The sequence below is a fragment of the Erpetoichthys calabaricus genome, chromosome 5, assembly GCF_900747795.2.
Source record: "Erpetoichthys calabaricus chromosome 5, fErpCal1.3, whole genome shotgun sequence".
In the NCBI taxonomy this organism is placed as follows: domain Eukaryota; kingdom Metazoa; phylum Chordata; class Cladistia; order Polypteriformes; family Polypteridae; genus Erpetoichthys; species Erpetoichthys calabaricus.
Window position 1 is genome coordinate 193,491,496 of NC_041398.2, and position 22,399 is coordinate 193,513,894.

A 22,399-nucleotide genomic window follows, 5' to 3' on the forward strand; every position below is an offset into this window, starting at 1 on the left:
TGTAATATCCATGAATCTGCAGGATCAAAGTGTGCAAGTGAATGGAGGGCCACCCAAGTGCAGAGACAGTGCTTGTCAGTAACAAGGCTCTCGTTGGATTAACAATTAGATTAATTTGCAAAAACCCAAGTTTGCATGCACTTGAAGAAATGTGAATACAACTAAGACTCAGAAAACAATTGACTATAGAATCACTTAATATGTAGTTGATGCCATGACCAGCTGTCACGACCGAGATGCCGGTACAATGTACCAGCGCATACCATCACAAAAAAAAATCACTGTATCATAGACTACTACCACCATTTCTAGATACACAACAATGCATTGCATTGTGGGTTGAATGTTGCTAGGATACAAGGAGTGTTGCATTCATGATCTGTACTACTGTAGGAATTTATGTAGGAATTTCTGTGTCTTTCTTGGTTTTTCTATTCGTTTGTGGCGGGACCACAGGCTGGGTCACTCAGAGGTTGCTTCTGGGCTGCATGTGACCTGCTGGCCGCCATATCATTAGGCTGGCCTTACAGCCTTGACTGATTTTGCTAGATAAACAATCATTGTATGTTTTATAATGTGAACACAACAAAAATTCGTCCTTTTTTTTTATATCATCTCTGAACAGCAACGGGATGAAGAGAAGAATCGAAGAAATAACAAGAACACAACCAACTCTGTCCTGAAAGATTTGGAAGATTTGCTACCTATCAATTCTGGAGCTGTTAACCACACCTCTGCAGCATCAGGTACTTAATACTGAATTTCATTATGGAATTAACTCCTTTACTTCCAATTACTTAGAACCATACTTATTTTTACATTTTCTTTAAAAATATTTTGATGCATGATATGGTGGTACATTTATTAACATTGCCTCATTACAGCTCCCAGGAACTAAGTAAAAATCTCAGACCAAACTGTGTTTTGTATGTAGGTGCATTTTGTTCATGTCAGGCTGGGTTTTCTCTGTGTACTCAAATTTTCTTCCCATATACAGTAATATGGAGCTTAAGTGACCATAAGGTGTAAAATCATTCTAGCAGTTATTTCATCTAATTTCTTTGGCATAATTTTGTTTTTTAGTTTTACCATTTAAGTTAAATAGTTTAGTTTTAATAAAATAAAAAAAATGATAAGGCAGTTTTAGTAATCCTAACTCAGATTTTAATAAAAAAATGAGATCAGTGCAATGCAATTCCTGTTGGATGTTGGACTTTTTAGATGATGACTTGGAGGAGGGCTACATCAACAGGAGATGCCAGCTGATCCAACAGCTCGAACTAAGGGTCTTTGAACTGGAGGAGAAGTTGGCTGGCCTGCGTTGTAGTAGAGAATTGGTGGACCTGGCATAGGTGTCCTTTAGAGAGATAGTATGCACCCCAAAGGTGGTGCGGGAGGAGATTCTAAACCAGACAGGTAGAGAGAAGTGGGTCATGGTTACAAGGTAGAAGATAAAGGGTGCACACTGTCCAGAAGCTTCAACATCAGAATTGGAAGTGTCAAACCATTTTCTGGTCCTTGTAGAGCTGGATGGTGTCTCTGAAGATTCTGAGGTGGTAGGCAGGCATGAAGAGCCCCAATGGGTTGTCTAGAAAACAGTTTCCAGATGGACAGAGGTAGTAATAATTGGGGACTCAATCATTAGGGGGATTGAAGCACAGGTTTGCTGCAGGATCAGAAAGTCTCGCATAGTGTGTTATCTTCTAGGTGCACAGGTAGGAGACCTCCCTGGAAGGGTAGAGAGGCATGGATTGGAGAAATTAGAAGGCTTAACACATGGCTCAAATCTTAGTGTAAGATAGAAGTTTATAAGTTTATGGGGCATTGGAACTCATTTTGGAACAAATGGGACCTGTTCTGCCTCAATGGGTTACATCTGAACTGGAGGGGCACCAACGTGTTGGGCAGGAGTATGAGTAGGTTAGTTGAGAATTGTTTAAACTAGGGTATGGGATGCAGGGAATTTAGGGCAGGCCAGGTTTAGAACTGTACATAGTGGAACAAACAATACTGTAAAAAAAAAAAAAAGCGTAATAATGTAAGTTCTAACCCAACAATTAAATGTAAAAGTAAAAAGAGTAATGTATTAAAAATAGCTTGGCTTTATGTTAGAAGTATCAAAAATAAAACGAATGAGTTGGAGTTGTATGTAGAGGAGCATAACTATGATATTATAGCAATAATGGAAACCTGGCTAAATAGCAAAGATGGGAATGAGTATAACATAGAGCAGTGTTTCTCAACCTCGGTCCTGGGGACCCCCTGTGGCTGCAGGTTTTTGTTCCAACCAGATTCCTAATCAGTGACAACACCTGATAGCACTGATCTCATTTAATTAGCTGGTATTATTTTTCTTTTATCCTACTTTCAGAAAAGCACAGCAGCATGATTTTTACATTTATTAGACATTTAGAAATAGTTCTGCTTTTGCTATAGATTTAAATGCTTACCTCTCTTTTGTTGATTTCATCATATTTTGCCCTTTCTCTGTGCAGTTTTTCCCCTTTGTTGTATCTTATTAATGAGAATTAAAAATGAGGAGAGCAGACACGCTAGCAAACAACACTGAATAAGCAAAGGCTGCAACTACTTTAGCATCAGACCCACTAATTAGTAAATAATGGATTAATTAAACAATTAGAATGCCTAGAAAAGTAGAATGAAAATCAAGATGAAAATATTGTTAAAAAAGAAAAAAATACATTATTCCCATATAACTTCTTGGTACATTTTAATATATATATATATTTTTTTTCTTTTTAACCAAACTTAGTTTTCTAATTTCTATATTTTTCCCAAAGCACAGAACTTGGGAAATAACAGTTCACTTAATTACCCCTGGAGTCCAATTAAAAACAGAAGCTGGTTGGAACAAAAACCTGCAGCCACAGTGGGTCCCCAGGACCGAGGTTGAGAAACACAGACATAGAGGAATACATATTTTTTAGGAAGGATAGATAGAACAGAAAAGGAGATGGGGTTCCTTTTTATGTCAAACAGAATTTAAACACTAGTCCTATTCAGTTAAACGATGAACCCTTAGAAAGGACATGTGGCTTTGCCTGGAAAAGCATTAGGGAAAGTGGTTATTGACCTCCTAATACATATATAACCCCTTGATACATATTTGTAGGAAGTCACTGTGCACTGGGGAAATTCCAAAGGACTGTCAGTGGAAAATGGCAATTATTATTATTATTATTATTATTATTATTATTATTATTATTATTATATAAAATAGGAAGTCACTTTGCACTGGGGAAATTCCAAAGGACTGGAAAATGGCAAATATTATCCTGTTATATAAAAATTGTGATCAGGCAGATCCAAGCAACTATAGGATAGGCCAGCAGAGCTTAACGTGAATCATAGGAAGATTAATGGATGGATAATTAAGGATAAGATTGAGCAACACATGGCAAGAACAGTCAGCAAAGGTTCAGAAGAGCAAGGTCATGTTTTACTATCATGCTAGAATTCTATTAGGAAAGAACAAAAGGATATGATGCAAGTGGAGCATATGATATTATTTATCTGGTCTTTCCAGACAGTGTTCAGAAGCCATTAAGAATGCTAAAAGGATGTAAGGTTATATAGAACGATATGTGGAGAGTACAAGTCCAAGAAGATTATAGTGAACTTTATAATGCACTGGTGAGGCCTGATCTGGAGTACTATATACAGTTTTGGTCTCCAGGCTACAAAAATAATATAGCAGTGTTAGAAAAAGTCCAGAGAACAGCTACTATGCTGATCCCATGGCTACAGGAGACAAATTATCAAGAAAGATTAAAAATTCAAATTCAGTTTAAGCTAAAGAAGATTAAGAGAAGACATGATTGAAGTGTTTAAAATTATGAAGGGAATTGGTACAGTGAATTGAGACTGTTATTTTAAAATGAGTTCAAGAACACAGGGACATAGTTGAAAACTTGTTAAAGGTGAATTTCGCAACAAAAATTAGGAAGTTTTTCATTACACAGAGAAACATAGACATTTGGAATAAGCTAACTAGCAGTGACTTCAGGGACTTTTAAAGCTAGACTTAACATTTTTTTTAGATTTACGTGAATAGGACTGACAATATTTGTTGGGCTTAATAGCCTGTTTTCATCTAGATTGTTCTAAAGTACAGTAATAACAACATGTATGTTAACTTTTAATTGGCCCAGTATGAGTGATTATGGATGTGAACATGATTTTGCCTTTTGATGGACTGGTGCATATCATAGTTGAAATTACAGGGTTGGGAAGATGGATGTATCTTATGAAGCATAATTAAAGTAAATAATACACTCTATTATAGACAAGGACTGACTTATAATTAAGCTGGAATCCTCTTATATAGGTAGGCTCATGGTTTTAATGGCTTCGGAACATTGTGTAATATAAAAGGTAGACTTAACCTACTGAAATATTTGATCCTTGATCAAATAATTACATTTTGTTTATGGTTTTGACTACATTTATTCTTGACTTCAAATTTAATGTTGTCATGTCAACTTTGGTTGCTTCTAGGATGCCAACCTCATCATCATCTGACAATACTCTTGATATACCAGTGAAAAAAGCAATAAAACAAGATCACTTTGCTAAACAATAGCCTGGAAGGACTTTATGGAAAATTCTCAGTCACAACAAACTCCAAAACAATACATGTCTATTTTAGTTTTTACTAAAATGCCTGAAATTATTTATTTGTTTACTTACTTATCTACCTATTTGTGTATTTATTTATTTAAAGAGCTTCTGTAAAAAGCCAAATTTCCTCCTGGGGACAAATAAAGTCTATCTATCTATCTATCTATCTATCTATCTATCTATCTATCTATCTATCTATCTATCTATCTATCTATCTATCTATCTATCTATCTATCTATCTATCTATCTATCTATCTATCTATCTATCTATCTATCTAAAAAGAGAGTATTGCTCTTGTGATGAGCATTTTACATGCTAGTCATAGTATTTTTGATGTGATAGATACTTAATCTTTGTCCACATATTAATAGGTATATCTTTGTACTGCCACATGGGACCTGTTGTACACTCAAATTTAGGGTTATTCTTTTGTTAGCCTTCAAGGGATACCCATAAAATCACACCAGACACCTACTTTTTCTACTTTTCTGTTTTTTATCATTTTTTACTGCCCATTATTCATGATTGAAATGAGTGTTAATGTGTTCATTCTAATGGAAGGATTAATGTAAGGACTTTGCTAAAGCAGAGGTTCTCTACTTTAATGATCTTGGAGTAATTTTAGTGTATTTTTAGGTTTATGTTGTTCTTGAAGAACTTTTTAAAGTTTGGTATCTTCTTCTTCTGTATTTATGTAAAGATCAGCAACTCACTGGTGGAGATCAAACAAAACCTACGAAGGGTGGAAGTCGAAATGGGACCAGTGTTCGTCAAGAGAAGGAAGTATCATTATCAGCACAAAATCCTCGCATTGCAGTAACAAGACCTCCAGGACCCCGCCCACCTGGCCCATTGCCTGGAAACCCACGCCTAGCAGTGCCAGGTCAACCAGGTCGAGGACCACCGCCACGGGCAGGTGGAGGCAGAGGGCAACCAAGACATTAGAGCATCTGGATGATACTTGTCAGCTTTGTATTAAGCAAATTCCAAATATGATTTAGAAAACTGTATTGAGGGAACATTATTTCTGAGATAACTGTAGGTCAATAAATTTAACTGCTTTTTAGAGAAAAGATCAAAACCAAAGTTCTATTTTAAGGTCATCTTTGTACAATACAAGCAGGCTGAATTTCAGACAGAAGATGTCTGGAGTGGCTAGAGTCTCAGGTTCTTTTAGTATTTGAAAGCAGCCCTATAGTAGTGAAGCCTGCAATGCTCCTCGTCATCATGATATTTCAGTTTAAATTAATCAAACTTCAAGTAAAATTGCCAATGGGCCACATAGTCTAGCTATAATATGTCTGTATGAAATGCATCCACTTTGCTTTTTTATTCACTTAAAGTATGAATAAATTAGCACACTGAGTGTCACTAAAACATGATACATGAGGTAAGATATTGGGAACATATGTAATCTAAAATATGTAGGTGCCCTGAAGTAAAATTTATTTTTATTTAATACAAAATTTGTGAGACTGACAGGCTCACTCACAGTTGTTCAATCATGATAGAGGCACTGTAAGGTAAAGACAACATCACCGAACTTTAAACCACAAGAAAACAAGCTCAATTCTTGCTTCTGCTTAACAGTGTGACTCGCTTAACCTGCCCTCACTCCAACTGTGAAAAATACCTGTAAGCAGATGTAATGTATCCTGTTGTCCTTGGAAAAAAAGAATCAGAGAAATGTACAGTGCAGTAACAAATAATCAGGCACTGCAAGTCTATACTGTAAGAGTATAGCGGTTATACAGAAGGGCAGCATATTGTTTCATGGAATATGAAAAAATGCATACAAGAACTGATTGGTTATTAAAAAGGCTCAGTAAAGTTGTTTATTTCCAACTAACTACATACAGTACTAAAATGCTTTTTTTTTTTTTTGTAATTTGAAAACGTCTATTTCCCATAACTCCATAATGGAAAAGCCAATGTGGAAAGTGGATGGATGGACGTAAGATAATACTAACATCTTAATGGCGTGTTCTCTTAGGCACATTCATTTATTGTAACAAATGGTTGAGTGCATTATTAAAACTGTTTTATGTGTTTTAATACTAATCTTAATACTGTTTTCTTTGTAACCATCACTATTTTGACTTACAGTTTGGCTCAGTTATGTGTAAATTCTTGAGTTTGATTGTCTTTTTTTCAAATAATGACTATGTTTGTTTGTCTCACATTCTGGGCTCTGTTGATCAATTCTTATTTTCCTGGTTTTGACATTAGCTAGTTTAATATACCACAACCATCTCCTGATTCTTTTTCTCTCTCCATACCACTGCTGCCTTTAGAAGTAAGTGTGTAAATGAAGAAGAGTTTATTAGGAACCCCGTGGCTTGTAGCTCTGTGTCATAGTCACAGTATGGTGTCCATTTTAGGACATTGTCATTTTTTACTTCTCCAATCATCAAACATCAGTATTACTCTGCATCATGTATCAATTGTCATTTAAAACCTTGTCATTTATCAAACATCAGTATTACTCTGCATCATGTATCAGTTGTCATATAAAACCTCATCATTCATCAAACATCAGTATTACTCCGCATCATGTATCAGTTGTCATTTAAAACCTCGTAATTTATCAAACATCAGTATTACTCTGTGTCATGCATCAGTAGTCACTCACTCATCATACATCACTACTGATGAGTGGCCTATCTTGCATCACTACTCACTTATCATTCGAAACACCATCACTCATCAGTATCCAGTTTTCGCCCATCAGGTGACAGTTGTCACTTTTCATTTTCTGTCATTTTTTAATACAGCCAATCATAGCATGAGCAACAACAGGGAATGCAGAATATAGATTAATAATATTTAATGGAGCCCATTGGTTTATTGAAATATCAATCAAATATTTACAGTTTGTTGCCTACTCTATATCTGTGTGGTGTTAATGATAGGAAGTGCAATCATTGCAAGTAAAATTTTGATTTATTTGCAAGTTTGCAAAATCAGAGACAGTTGTGAAACTGGAAAATCAGCTTCCTGTCTCCTAAGTGCAACATAATATAGCGTACACACAAGATAATTTCTCGTTACTATGTCACACATAGGATATAACCAGATAGAGTTATTATCTTGAGATAAAATTATACTACAAAATAAGCAAATTGTGGGTCAGGGTTTGTTCATTATTACAGGATTAGGGTGCCTGATTTCATAGTTTCTTCCATCCTTACCGACTCCTTAGGGAAAAGTTCAGACCGAAGTCACCGTGCCTCTTGCTATGGTAATGGAGCATTGTGTAGTGTTATTAATCAAACATTTATTTTATTAGTTCACATAATACGGTTCAGCATGCTGGGGATTAACAATGATTAGTCCTGGGCACGTGTGCATTCACAAGGCATCATTTTAAAGTCAACAGTAAAGTTAAGGGCAACTTTTAAAAGAGGGAGAAATTGAAGAAAGTCCATAGAGAGAACATGCAAATTATACATACAGAGAGCACGTGCGAATTAGAGAAATCTGGAGAAATTATACGGCAGAGCTGATCACATCCAAAAGGCGCACAGTCTGAGCTGGCAGCTGTCATAGGTACAGAATGTGTGTGAGGACAGCAACGGTCTTGCACCCTGTCCAGGCTGGGTTCTATTCTTAATGTAGTGCTGCTGGGAAACAAAGTCTGCACACATGCAGTCACACACTTTCTACATTAGTGTAACTGATTTTGAAAAATTGACAGTGTCCAGAATCATTATGTTCAGTGCATGTGCAAGCAACCATTGCAGGCAGAATCATATTCCAGCAGTTATTTGTAATGATCATTCCTTTTTAGCATGTTACAAGGCTCTGAATGCTTTAATCCTCCATCTACCTATCCATTTATTCAACTTCCAGTTATTTAGAATCAAAGAGAAGGAGTGCATTTTGGCAGCAGTAAGTGAAAATGAAGGCAGGAACCAGCCCTGGATGGGACGCAGCCCATTGGAGGGCATAAACACCCAATAATTTTGACTAGTACCAATATTCAAAAGTGAAGCTGAAAAATGCAACTGACACATTGTGTTTTTTTTTTTTCTTTAATGGAAATGGTGTATTGTAGCACCTCTTATATTAATTGATTTGAAAAATCCTAAATGTATAAGGTGGAAATCATTTTAAATGTTTGTGTACTAACTGTGTAGATGTCTGAAAATGTTGCATATGTTTGAAGTTTTTGTTGCTAATGTTGCAGTCCTTAAAAACTGATTCTAGAATTTAAATGTCCATACTATTCTAAACTCTTGATTGGTTAAATAAACTACAAACAATATTTCTGTATATATTGAATAGTATTTTGTGTTCGACATTTTGTGCGTTTTTACTCATTTTAAGTTTAGATGCATCTGTACTGTATTTATAATAGTGTATTGTGCCATAGGTTTATAGGTGTAACTGTATTTTGAAACAGAGAATTAGAAGTAATTCCTTTAATGTTTACATTTAGCCCTGTTCATTTTGAGTTCCTTTGTGTTATTATTTGATAAAAGTGCTGTAGTTTTTACAGCTTCATTGTTGATTTAAGAAAACTGAATAGTACTACATGAGCATTATTTTACATTTCATTACGTGCCATGAATGTTTTTAAAAATGAATATACAGGATTTTAAAGGACTGAAACTAGTGAGTTTACTTCAGGTATTTTTTATTGGTTGATTTTGTAGAAACAAGGGGCCCTACATTGGATTTAGGTGGATTAATGATTAATGCATGGATGGATTGTTACATGAAGAACAGTATATACAGTATATGTGCAATGCTCTTGATTCAATGTATAAACCTTTTGTATATTTTGTATATGTTTAGGATTTACTACTCCTTGTTAAAAAGATGATACATTATTCCAGTAAGCAAGCATCTGTCAGTCCACTGTCTGTTATGGGGCAGCATGCTGCCAGTCAGCAGATCGTCAGCAGACTGACAGCTGGGGGACAGCAGTCAGCTGACAGACTTTTCCGTCGGTGGCCCACTGTTGGCTTGCTGGCAGCTGGCTACTCAGTTGTTAGAGGCTCATCAGGGGCTCATAGCTGCGAGAATGCTAGTGGTAACCATCCAGCAGTTTAACATCACTTCTCTGCTGGCTAACCGACTACTATTACAGATTGTGGCCCTGCGGTGGTCCACTGGCAGCATTTATTAATCGCAAGGTCAACAGACAAAATGTTCAGTGATCATGGGCTGCTTTATTCCTAGACAAGCAGTACTATGCCTAAATTTTATCCTATTTTACCTAAGGTGAATATGCACCAAAAAATAACTAAAGAAATAATTTGGTCAAAGTTTTGTTAAATTACTTTAAATAAAAACAGAACATCTATGCAATTTAGGCTGATATGTTACCCCTACAAGGTAGTATTAATATTTTTGTTTCAATCTGATGTGAACCAGTCAATTTGTTTTCACAGAAGGCAAGGGGCTAAATATTGGACCAACTCATCAGCAAAAATGGGTTACTGAAAATGTTAAGTGAAACTGACTTTTTTGATAAACCAAAGATTAGCTGCAATTTAAAAATATTGTATTTTACCATTCAGTTGCCAGGATCTAACTGGTGTATTTATTAATTCTTTGGGGACAACACTTCTAGAACTCAGGCATTTTTACTGAGATGCAAAATTTTCTACTGATAGTCTGAAAGCAGCAATTTTACACTAGCTCTACTTAGCAAAACTCCCATGGAGTTTTCATGCTGGCGGGAAATGGGGGTTATTTCCACCATGGAGTTTTCTCATTGGCAACAATTATTGGATGGGTAGATGGGAGGGCTTCCGATTTTTGTTACGGACAGTCAAATATTTTAACGGACATGCTTCAATTATGAATAGGTTTTATGGACAGTTGGTAACCCTGACTAGACCCAACAAGTCTCATAAATGCAACAGATATCCTGGTATGTGCCTGACTATTTTCAGCACATAGAAATGCCTCTTTATGCTCACAACCAACTAAATATTTCAGAAACTTGGTTCATAAAAGGTACCATTCAGCTAGGCTGTTCCATTTGTTGGTGCCAAATTTTGAAACTTTGAATAACCAATTGCAGACAAGAGTGCTACTATTGTTTACAGTACATCAAGGAGGCTTGCTCGCTAAAGTCAGCAGCACATTTTTTAAAAGAACAAAGATGAAGAATAGTAGATGGATCACATAAGAGTTTCATTGTGCTTTGAACAAATAACTATAAATCCATAAAAGCATGCAGAGATCTTTCAAAAATAGTTCAGACTCCGGCACTATAAGGCAGGATTAACGACTCTACATTACCTACAGAAGCTGACATTAAAGAAGGTCTACAAGTAGCAGCAATAGGGGGTTTAGAGGCAAATGCATATGTTGCTGAAAGATGGAAGTGGCTGCTTAAATAATGAAATAAGCTTCATTCATAGTGGTGGAATATAAGCAAGCTTAGTGTATCTTTTTCAGTTATTATTGCCAAGCTATCTACAGAACAGAGACGGCAATTCATATCTACACATCAACAATTAGGGTAAGTACTACTTAACTTAGTGCAATTGTTGACAATTTTGGTAGCATCGCACAGTATGAAAAGCCCTTTTTGGTGTTTTTTTTTCAGATTCATATGAGAAGGCTCATGACTGCTTGCTTCGGTCAGAAAGCAGATCCACCTTGGCCACAGATCCAGAAAGTGCAAGGAAGACAGTATTTGAAACATAAAATTTCACAAACTCATGTCAACTGGTCATCTGCAATATATCGCTTTGTGTTCACTAACAACAGGAAATAAATTGATACAATTTTTACATCACATGAATTGGAATCTGTGGTCTATGAAAGCCATTGAGCCACCACAAGCCTGTTTGGGGTACTTTTTTTTTTTTATTTCATGCCATAGTAAAGTACTGTTACAAATCATGAATTTCTGATACTGTATGTAATTGCATTCTGTTCTTACTGTTATTCTTGAATATGACTTGTTGTTCCAAAAATGTGATGACTGACTGTTTGATGAAATGACAAAAAAAAGCTTCAACTTCAACAGAGATTTTAAACTCTCTACTGGTTACTTCTTTTAAAAATGTAATGTTTAAGAAATTTTAACTACAATTAGTCGCAGAGCCTCCACAATGATTGTTAGTGGTTGGTTATAAAAGGTCTGTGACTAATTGTAGTTAAAATTTCTTAAATGTCACATTTTTAAAAGAAGTAGCCAGTAGAGAGTTTAAAATCTCTGTTGAAGTCTCAAGGAAATTTTTTTTGCTGTTGTGGATCATGATGGAGAGCAGGTCTGGAGCTTTGCTAATAAATAATAATATCAGAGATCATTATAATGCACTAATAATGAAACCATGAGTGTCCAGGAGTGAATGTGTGTGTGTGTGTGTGTGTTTGTTAAATTGCATTCAAAGTGCTTTACAAGAGAGAAAAACAGTGAAAAATTGTGGCTTGTAAAGACAAATCAAAAGATGAAACTTTATAAATTAAAGATTTAATTACCTAGATAATGAAAAGAATAAATAATGCTCAAAAGAACAAACAAGGAGTCATATAAAATCCCCAATACGCAAAACCAATGGCAAATGCCGAAAACGGTAACAAATCACAAAAAAAAAAAGAAATCTAAAGAAACAGCAATACTCATCAATACTCATGAAACATACTTCAACCAAATGCAATGAACCACAACTGGATCTGTCCTGTTCACAGTCCTTTATAGTCAGAGAGAAGATCCAGTAGCAGTGATATAAAAAAAGAAATGAACAAACATAACAGAAATTACACGAAAAACAATAATTCAAACACAACAAAAACATTAATAAAACAGAAAATGCAAATAAACCCTGGAAGTAACATATCACCTTTATTTTTGGCTTTCTGGTGTTTAGAACCTTAGTTTCTATTTTTAGTCTTTGAATTCAGGCTTGTGATTTCAATTTTGACCTTCTGATCAGGCTGACTTCTGACTTTGATCTTGGCTTGTTCTGACTATGTTTATCTCTTGGTCCTTATTATTAAAAATAAACTGTTTCAGCCAGAGTCAGTTAAGTTATGACAGAGCCTAGTCCAAACCATGCCAAAAAGTATTTGCTCTGCAGGAATTTTGCCTCAGGTCAAATCATTTTGGTGTTCTTCTATACGGGTTTTAGAAATGAGCTGCGAGGTAAACATGCTGACAGAGACAGAATAAGATAGAATCAGAGTTGGAAGTCAGGCAGTACACAGAGAAGAAGACTAAGAAATCACTTACCAAAACCTAATGTAAGAGCCAATCTTAGAAAATTAAAGCTTTGAGTTAAATTCATATTAGTGTTTGCTTAATTTCAAAAGAATATCATTTTCTTTTATAGTCATAGACAATGGTATAGTACTTTTTCCCTTATAAGTTAATAAGAGATAGAACTTTCTCACTATAACTAAGATACAGTGTGTTAATTGTGTCAGTTGCTTAGAATAGGTCCCAATACACAGGGACTTAAAAGACCCATTTTTAGCTTAGAAATGGGATAAGCATACAGTTTTCTGACCACTTTGAAATGGTTCAGAAATGGTTTGAAGTGATTTGCAACGATATGAATGTAACAAAATCTAAGATTTGAACAGAACTTTTCTTAACAAGAACTTTTCTTTTTTTTGGTATTTCAATTTTATCTTTTTTTGTGAACAGTTTTACTTTGAAATTGAACTAAAACTTTTAAAAAAGAAAATATTTTATCTGTGGAATCATTTCAGCGCATCAGGCTTTTGTTGAATCCCATTTTTTATGCTAGAGCTGCTGAACTTTGGTAAATTTGGGAAAGAGCAGTTACACCTAATATGTAAAGTATGGGAAAAGTCAGAAAAACAAAACAAAAAAATGCAAAACTAAGGTCTTTTTTGAAGATGTGTGTGCCACCATCCTATATAGGCAAGCCATAATGACAATAAAGAATATGGCCATTGCATAGAAAAAAATAACATAAAATGATGTAGTAAAGATGAAGATGTAACAATAAAAAAAATGCCAAAACAAATTAATGGTTAAAAATGAGCAAAAACCAATGTGGTAAGGAGATGAGAATCCAAAACGGCAGATCATAACATCATTATTGTCATCAAGAGCCCAAATTATCACTTGAAACCATTTCCAGGGTTTAGATAGAGGAGATCCTGATGAATTTACAAGCTGAAAATTTATGAGGGCATAACAAAAAGCCTTCAAAGGACTGAGTGTATGGAAAAGCCTACTTTGTCTTTCAGGAAGCTGTTGCTAAGGTATTCTGCGAGGCTCTATTCATTAAACTGCATGTGGTGGAGATTCAGACTGCAATGTGGGCATTGTGTGTCAGAGCTTTTAAATGCCTTTATAAAATAATAGTTCTGGAGCTTTAAAAGATGATTCCTCAGCTTCCACAACTAGACAGTGTACAACAGCGAATTAAAGGATAATTTATAGGTATACACAATATTTATATTACATAGTATTTAATATGTAGTTACATGTAATGGAAACAATAAATTAGCTGATTAGTATTTTCTGTTAATTAAAATAAACATTATATGCCTTATTCTATCCTTGTTTATCAAGGCACCAAAAAGTTTCAACACTTTTTGTTTGTCTTGCAAATAAGAATTTCACATTACTCCATCCCTATGCCATTACTACTTCTACTACTAATACTAACCTAAATAATGCATTTGCGTCCCTCCCATGATAAACGGTGCTCTGTTAGCCTCTGCAAAACAGAAAAAAAATAGTATGTCTGAAGAAACAGCAAAAGGCATTCAGCAGATCTCCATGGTATGAACTACTTTTCAAGAAAAGATAAAAGGATGTACTGTATATCTTTATCAAAAGTTTAAACAAGAAAAGATTAAGTAAAACATTTAGTGAATATTTAAAATTGTAAAGTGCAATCTGTGAGATAGGAGTTAATATAAAATAAACTCGTCATCTATGAAACGTGGACATACTGAACCAGAAACCTGTTATGGGTAACTTTTAATTCACTTGCAAAAAACTGTATGTATGGAGCATGTTAACTAGTATCTTTATTTAAATTAACATCTGTGGAACTTTCAAATGTTGATAACTTTATGGACACTTTGGGTGAACAGAAATTGAAAAATTCTGTAAGAATGTATGGCCTGAAGCTATGGAGCATTTTCTTTAGTTCTTATGCTCATATTAACAAAGAGGCTGCACTCCAATTATTTGAAAAGCAATGGACAGTGACTTTGGTCACAATTTGCAGTACCTGTTTTTGCAGCACATTTTATTATATATTTTATTTTGCTTTCCCCTAGAATGGCAAGCAATGCCAATCGAGAAGGTGGTGGGGACAACACTAGCTTTAACTTTAGTTGGAAAATGTTCACCAGCTGGGATTATTTAATTGGGAGTCCAGAAACTGCTGATATACAAGTTTATTTTAGTTTCCACTAGCATTAAGGTAGGTTTAAAGTAACATGGTTTTTTGTCTGACTCTAAACTAGACCACCTATTGAAGTTTACCCTGCTGATGTGCGGAGTTGTCCATGCTGGGAGACAATGGTTGGAAAGGTACAGCTTTTTAATGACAAATAAACATTTTTATTGTTTTGTTTATTCAATAAGTAAGTAAAAGAGTAACCATTTATTAATACAATGCCGAACTATATTTTCATTTATGCTTTTTGTTCAGGGGGCATAATTTCTTCTCTATACAATACAATAAATGAGTATGTAAGCTGTAATTTGGGCAGTTTGGTTATTGATTACATAACATTCTGAATTATTCTGATTGTCTGCTGTGTTTTATTAAGAATGACTTACTTGTTATACTTGCACACAGAGAATCTAGTCATACTGAAATGGTTTGAATTGATAATTACATTAATATGTTATATTTTACTTACATAACAACTAAATGACCAGGCAAAGTGTTCTGAACTATTTTAAAGCAGATTAAGAAATTAAAATCTAATAGTAATATGGTGATACAGTAGTTACTGCTTATGCTTCGGATAACTAAATTTGAATCTGACCTGGGGACTCCTTCTGCGGAGTTTGCACATTTTCCACATGTTTGTGTTTCTTTTTCTTTTTTTTGCAAACACTCTGTGCTGGGTTTACTGGCTACTCAAAGCTGAGCCAGTATGAGTGAATATGGTGTATGTGTCTACATGGGCATGGCCTACAAATAGACTGGCACCTTCTTCATGGCTGATTTCCTTCATATTATGAGAGTATAAGCATAAATATGTATTTGTTATGCTTGGCAAAATAATTATAAAATCTGAATGGGTTAAAGAAGATAACTACAGTATATTTTGTACTGGCAGGAATTTGTAAGACTGACCGTCTCTGACACCATGACCACCTATATAATTATCCTGTTTGGAGATTTTCTTCAAGCTTTGTTTGTCAGATTTATTAATTACTGTTTGTGTTGGGATATGGAATATAGATTTTTGACCATTTCAAGAGGAAAAAGCATATTGTTTAATTTTTGGTAAGGAAACAGTTCTATATTTCTTTAATGCAATGATAGGCCAGTAAATGTCACATGATCATTTCTACAGAATTACTTAAATATTTCTGTATTATATAAAAAAATCTTGGGTCGAGACGTGATCATCTCGGAGAGACACCTTGTCGTCACGCGAGACTAGATTACAACCTTAGGAAGCAAGACCCGTGAGACGGTGACTTTTGCACATCACGCCCTACTTACAAACAATTTAAAACAAATTCACGGACATCTAACCTCATAGTTGTTGGAATTCTTTTGGTAGACACACTTCATGTGCTCCCAGCTCTTAAAAATGTTATATGTTCTAGATGGCACGTGAACGACTAAGTGAAGAAGAGAGCAGCATGTCCATAAGAGGCACAAAAGTGTTGGAGAAAAAAGAAGGCAAAAAAGGATGCATAAGAGAACAATAATAATCTATGTGCAAATTCAGAAAATAAGGAAAGTAATAATCAGCCCGGACCAAGTGGAACTGAAAAGCTTGTAAGTCAAATCCGGGTCAGAAATAAAAGACTTCATAATGACTTTCAAAAACGTTGGCACGATACACATGTAGAGCAGGTTAGAGAATATGAAAGTATGAAAATTCAAAAGTATCAAAAAAAGATAATAAAGATTGCATTAGCGCAAACAAACAGAAACTATCACTTGGTGAAATAATGGAACAGCAAAAAGAGATTGAATATATGGACACAGATGATATGTCAGAAGTATGTAGATATTGTGAGGCTTTAAACTAAACTAAAGTTGGAGACTTGTAGATTGTCTAATTCATGCTTCCATCAGGGAAAAGTACTACTGCCTCCCAATGAAGAGGCGTATCTGCGAGAATTAAAAGATTTGTTGTTTGGTGAAAGTGAAATCCACAAACACTACAGGCAAAATATATGAGTCTACAATAATCTTTTCACGTTCACATCATTCAAAGCTCAAAATGTAGATTTACATGATTCAGGACCATACACTATAAGAATCTGTGGCCCCGCAACAATTAAAGCTATGACAAGTTTAACTTCGAAGAAACCACAATTCGATCAGGTGTATATTTATGATCATGGAGAAGCGATGCAACTTAGAATCTAAATGGCGTTCAGCCAAATCAGAGCATACATTTACCTGACCGAATTTCAGAAAGGGGATTTACCTCACATGCATTTATTGGTTACTTTGCAAAATAAATTATTAATTGCTGATAATGTAGATCAGTTTGTCTGTTCTGAAATTCCAAACAGAGAAACCTATCCTGAATTATGGTACAAAGTTATTAAATACATGCCTCACGGGTCTCATTTAAAAGATTCAGTATGTTGGGACTCCAAAGAGAAAAAGTGTTAAAAGAAATTTCAAAAAGCGTTTGTTCAATCAACAGATAAGACTAAGGCTTTCCTGATTATCGCCAAAGAGATAATCGTCACGAACAACACACTTATCATGGAAAGAAAGCTGGAAAAATTGTTTTCTTCTTCTTCATTTGGCTGCTCCCGTTAGGTGTTGCCACAGCGGATCATCTTCTTCCATATCTTTCTGTCCTCTGCATCTTGTTTTGTTACACCCATCACCTGCATGTCCTCTCTCACCACATCCATAAACCTTCGCTTAGGCCTTCCTCTTTTCCTCTTCCCTGGCAGCTCTATCCTTAGCATCCTTCTCCCAATATACCCAGCATCTCTCCTTTGCACATGTCCAAACCAATGCAATCTTGCCTCTCTGACTTTGTCTCCCAACTGTCCAACTTGAGCTGACCCTCTAATGTACTCATTTCTAATCCTATCCATCCTCGTCATACCCAATGCAAATCTTAGCATCTTTAACTCTGCTACCTCCAGCTCTGTCTGCTGCTTTCTGGTCAGTGCCACTGTCTCCAACCCATATAACATAGCTGGTCTCACTACCGTCCTGTAGGCCTTCCCTTTCACTCTTGCTGATACCCATCTGTCACAAATTACTCCTGACAGTCTTCTCCACCCATTCCACCCTGCCTGCACTCTCTTTTTCACCTCTCTTCCACAATCCCCATTACTCTGTACTGTTGATGCCAAGTATTTAAACTCATCCACCTTCGCCAACTCTACTTCCTGCATCCTCACCATTCTACTGACCTCCCTCTCATTTACACACATGTATTCTGTCTTGTTCCTACTGACCTTCATTCCTCTCCTCTCTAGAGCATATCTCCACCTCTCCATGGTCTCCTCAACCTGCTCCCTACTATCGCTACAGATCACAACGTCATCAGCAAACATCATAGTCCACGGGGACTCCTGTCTAATCTCGTCTGTCAACCTGTCCATCACCATTGCAATTAAGAAAAGGCTCAGAGCTGATCCCTGATGTAATCCCACCCTAACTTGAATGCATCCGTCACTCCTACCACAGACCTCACCACTCTCACACTTCCCTCGTACATATCCTCTACAACTCTTACATACTTTTCTGCCACTCCCGTCTTCCTCATACAATACCACAGCTCCTCTCGAAGCACCCTGTCATATGCTCTCTCCTGGTCCACAAAGACGCAATGTAACTCATTCTGGCCTTCTCTAAACTTCTCCATCAACATCCTCAGAGCAAACATTGCATCTGTGGTGCTTCTTTCTTGGCATGAAACCATACTGCTGCTCACTAATCATCACCTCACTTCTTAACCAAGCTTTCACTACTCTTTCCCATAATTTCATGCTGTGGCTCATAAATTTTAATCCCCTGTAGTTACTGCAGTCCTGCACATCCCCCTTATTCTTAAATATCGGCACCAGTACACTGCTTCTCCACTCCTCAGGCATCCTCTCACTATCCAAGATTCCATTAAACAATCTGGTTAAAAAGTCCACTGTCATCTCTCCTAAACACCTCCATGCTTCCATAGGTATGTCATCTGGATCAACAGCCTTTCCATTTTTCATCCTCTTCATAGCTGTCCTTACTTCCTCCATTGCACTTCCTGATTCACTATCTCCACATCATCCAACCTCTTCTCTCTCTCGTTCTCTTCATTCATCAGCCTCTCAAAGTACTCTTTCCATCTACTCAACACACTCTCCGCGCTTGTGAGTACGTTTCCATCTTTATCCTTTATCACCCTAACTTGCTGCACATCTTTCCCAGCTCAATTTCTCTGTCTAGCCAGTCGGTACCGGTCCTTTTCTCCCTCCTTAGTGTCCAACCTCTCATACAACTCATCAAAGCTGGAAAAATTGTGATGATCGATAATTCAATGATTGTACCATATAACCCGTATTTGCACAAATGATATGATTGTCATATTAAACACATCTACAAGTACATTCATAAAGGGCACGATAGAGTACGTGTACCTTTATCCAAAGAACAGTTTCAGGGTGAAGTTCAAGCATATTTAGATACTCAGTACGTCAGTGCAATGGAAAGCATGTGGCATTTAATGGAATTGCCAATGCACTGTCAAAGTCATTCTGTTGAATTATTAACGATTCATTTACTACGTCAGAATATGATTCAATTTAAAGAGGGCGAAGAAGCAGAAGTTTTAAAGGTGGCGAAAAATAGAAATACAAAATTATTGGCTTATTTTGAACTTAATAAAACAGATGTAAATGCAAAAGTGCAACATTACACATGGCAGAAACAAAAAGGAGTGTGTATGTGTATATGTATGCATTTATGTATGCATGTATGTATGTATATGTCTATGTGTATGTGTGTGTATATGTATGTATATGTACAGTGGATCCTCGGGTCACAAACATCTCTGAACACGTACAAATTGGGTTACAACCAAAAAGTTTGCCAAACTTTTGCATCTGTTCACGACAACACACTTGGGTGATGAACAAGTCAGTTTCCCTTCCAGTTCGTACACGCCAATGATTTCCGCATGTGTTCAGTCTCTCCCTGTACATTCGCTGTGAACTCTTTGTGCTCTATTTTGTTTCCCTTCCGTTTTTATGTTTTATTATACATATATTGCACAGTATCTCAGGAATTGTGTTTCTCAGAATGCAGCCCTGCTGTGATATTTTTCAGCTACTTGCAGACACACAATCAGATCACCACAAGAGGGCGATATTTGCATTTAAATAATGTTATTCAAAGATGAGAAGTACAAAGTATTGTTTCTTGTTAAAAGACAGAAATGTGATTATGAAAACATTCCAGTGCGATCTTTGTTTTAGATAGATAGATAGATAGATAGATAGATAGATAGATAGATAGATAGATAGATAGATAGATAGATAGATAGATAGATAGATAGATAGATAGATAGATAGATAGATACTTTATTAATCCCAATGTACATTTCATAGACACCAGTAAGTATATGAAATTGCAATCACTGGCAAAAAAAGCTTGTGCTCTTATTGGCTTATTGTTTTGTTTATAAAGAACAAATAACCGATCAAAGATAAAACAATTCAATCTTTTGATAATATTCTTGAAAATTGAATCTTTACTGGTGGTTTCAGATTTCAAACATAAACATGTGGAGTATTGTTTTAAACTCTATGAAGGTCACTGATTATGACTATTAAGTTACTTTTGATTTTCGATCCTTTACTAGGAATCTAACACTCTATGGACCTGTATCAGTGCATGAAAATGGCAAATTTCTATTACCATAAAGAATATCTAGACTTTAAATATTTAAATCAATGTAGGCATTTTAATATTTCAAATATCTGATGGAACACTTGTTTATTATCTACTTCTACCTTATGAAATAATATTACATTTCTTATAAACACCCAGAATTAGGGTGTCTTATTCTAATACAGACATTTTAATCCTACAGAACTGACCTGAAATGTCTTTGAACATTTAGTTTGTTTTTAATGTAATATATCATGAAAAGTATTTTAAAAATAAATTCCACTGGTTTTTTTTTTCATTGGGAAAAACTGAATGTACAATGTCATCCAGGAAACCTTAGAGAACGATTTTCCTGCCTGGTTTGGAAAAGTCTTCAGTTATGCTTCAATTCCTGGATTAATTCTTCCTTTCATGTTGCTCATGGTGTAAGTGTAAAAATCTGTTCACATTACACTTCCTTCTGTTAAAATGATTTTATTTAAATACTATACATTCACATTCCTTTTCAATTGATATTTTACAAGAGGTGGAGCCTGTCTTGTCTGCAATGGTACAAAGAGCAGGCCTAGTCAAAAATCCAGTTCATCACAGGGCCAGTGGTGGGTAATTCTGATTTTGCATTTCACAGATTTTCATTTTATTTAATTTTCAAATTTCCTTAAACTCTTAGATTCAAAAATGTGTCTGAGTGTGGAGTCTGACATTCTCTTCATGTCTACATGGGTTTCATTTTTCCTTGGGGATCCAAGATTTTCTCCTATGAGTTTTTATTTGAGCAGACCCTGTGAAGGACTGGCAGCCTATCTAGTGTGATGTCTGCCTTCCATCTAATCCTTCTGGGGTAGACTCAGCCTCCCTGTGATCCTGAATAAGATTACCTTAATTACTTATTATGAACATTTATTGAGCTTGATGGAAGCCACTCTATAGAGGTCTCTTCATGTGTCTATTTATAAGACTGTACTGAAGACCCAGGCTTTTTAACTGTAGCCCATTCGTTTATGAGTTTCAAAAGTCACTATTTTTCAAAGAAGTAGTTACTCTCATTACCACACTTGGTCTACTAACTTTCAAACCTCTAAAAGTTATCTATAAATTTATTATGATTTGTTGCTTTATTGCTATTGTTGGTACCCTTTCACAAATTTTATTCTGACAGTTTGGTTGATTACTTGTAGTGGCAAGAGTCTGTAGTGTAGTGTAGTGTAGTGTAGTGTAGTGTAGTGTAGTGTAGTGTAGCATGGAGTCCACTGAAAAGGCACCTCAAATAGTCAAACCAAGGTCCATTTCTCCTAGAACAGCAGAATATTTGACTGTGCTATCATCAACAACAACAACAACAACATTTATTTATATAGCACATTTTCATACAAAAAGTAGCTCAAAGTGCTTTACATAATGAAGAAAAGAAGAATAAAAGACAAATAAGAAATTAAAATAAGACAACATTAGTTAACATAGAAAGGAGTAAGGTCCGATGGCCAGGGTGGACAGAAAAAACAAAAAAAAAACTCCAGAAGGCTGGAGAAAAAAATAAAATCTGTAGGGGTTCCAGGCCACGAGACCGCCCAGTCCCCTTTGGGCATTCTACCTAACATAAATGAAATAGTCCTCTTTGTAGTTAGGGTTCTCACGGAGTCACTTGATGCTGATGGTTATACAGACTTCTGGCTTTTAATCCATCCATCATTGTTGGAACATCATGGTGCTTTGGGTAGATGGTGGTGGCACAAGCCACCACCAATAG

The 22,399-nt window shown here is 35.7% G+C and overlaps 1 protein-coding gene across 1 annotated transcript in view; it reads left to right on the top strand.

Annotated features, from left to right (window-relative positions):
- The window catches only part of LOC114652851 (transmembrane channel-like protein 2-A), a 71,114-nt gene extending 65,399 nt beyond the window's left edge, over positions 1 to 5,715 (top strand). Inside the window, exons 17-18 of the mRNA XM_051928570.1 lie at positions 626 to 746; positions 5,343 to 5,715. Of these exons, the coding sequence (XP_051784530.1) occupies positions 626 to 746; positions 5,343 to 5,587 (366 nt within the window). The 3' untranslated portion in view covers positions 5,588 to 5,715. The remainder of the gene's footprint in view (positions 1 to 625; positions 747 to 5,342) is intronic.
- Positions 5,716 to 22,399: the final 16,684 nt, after the last annotated feature.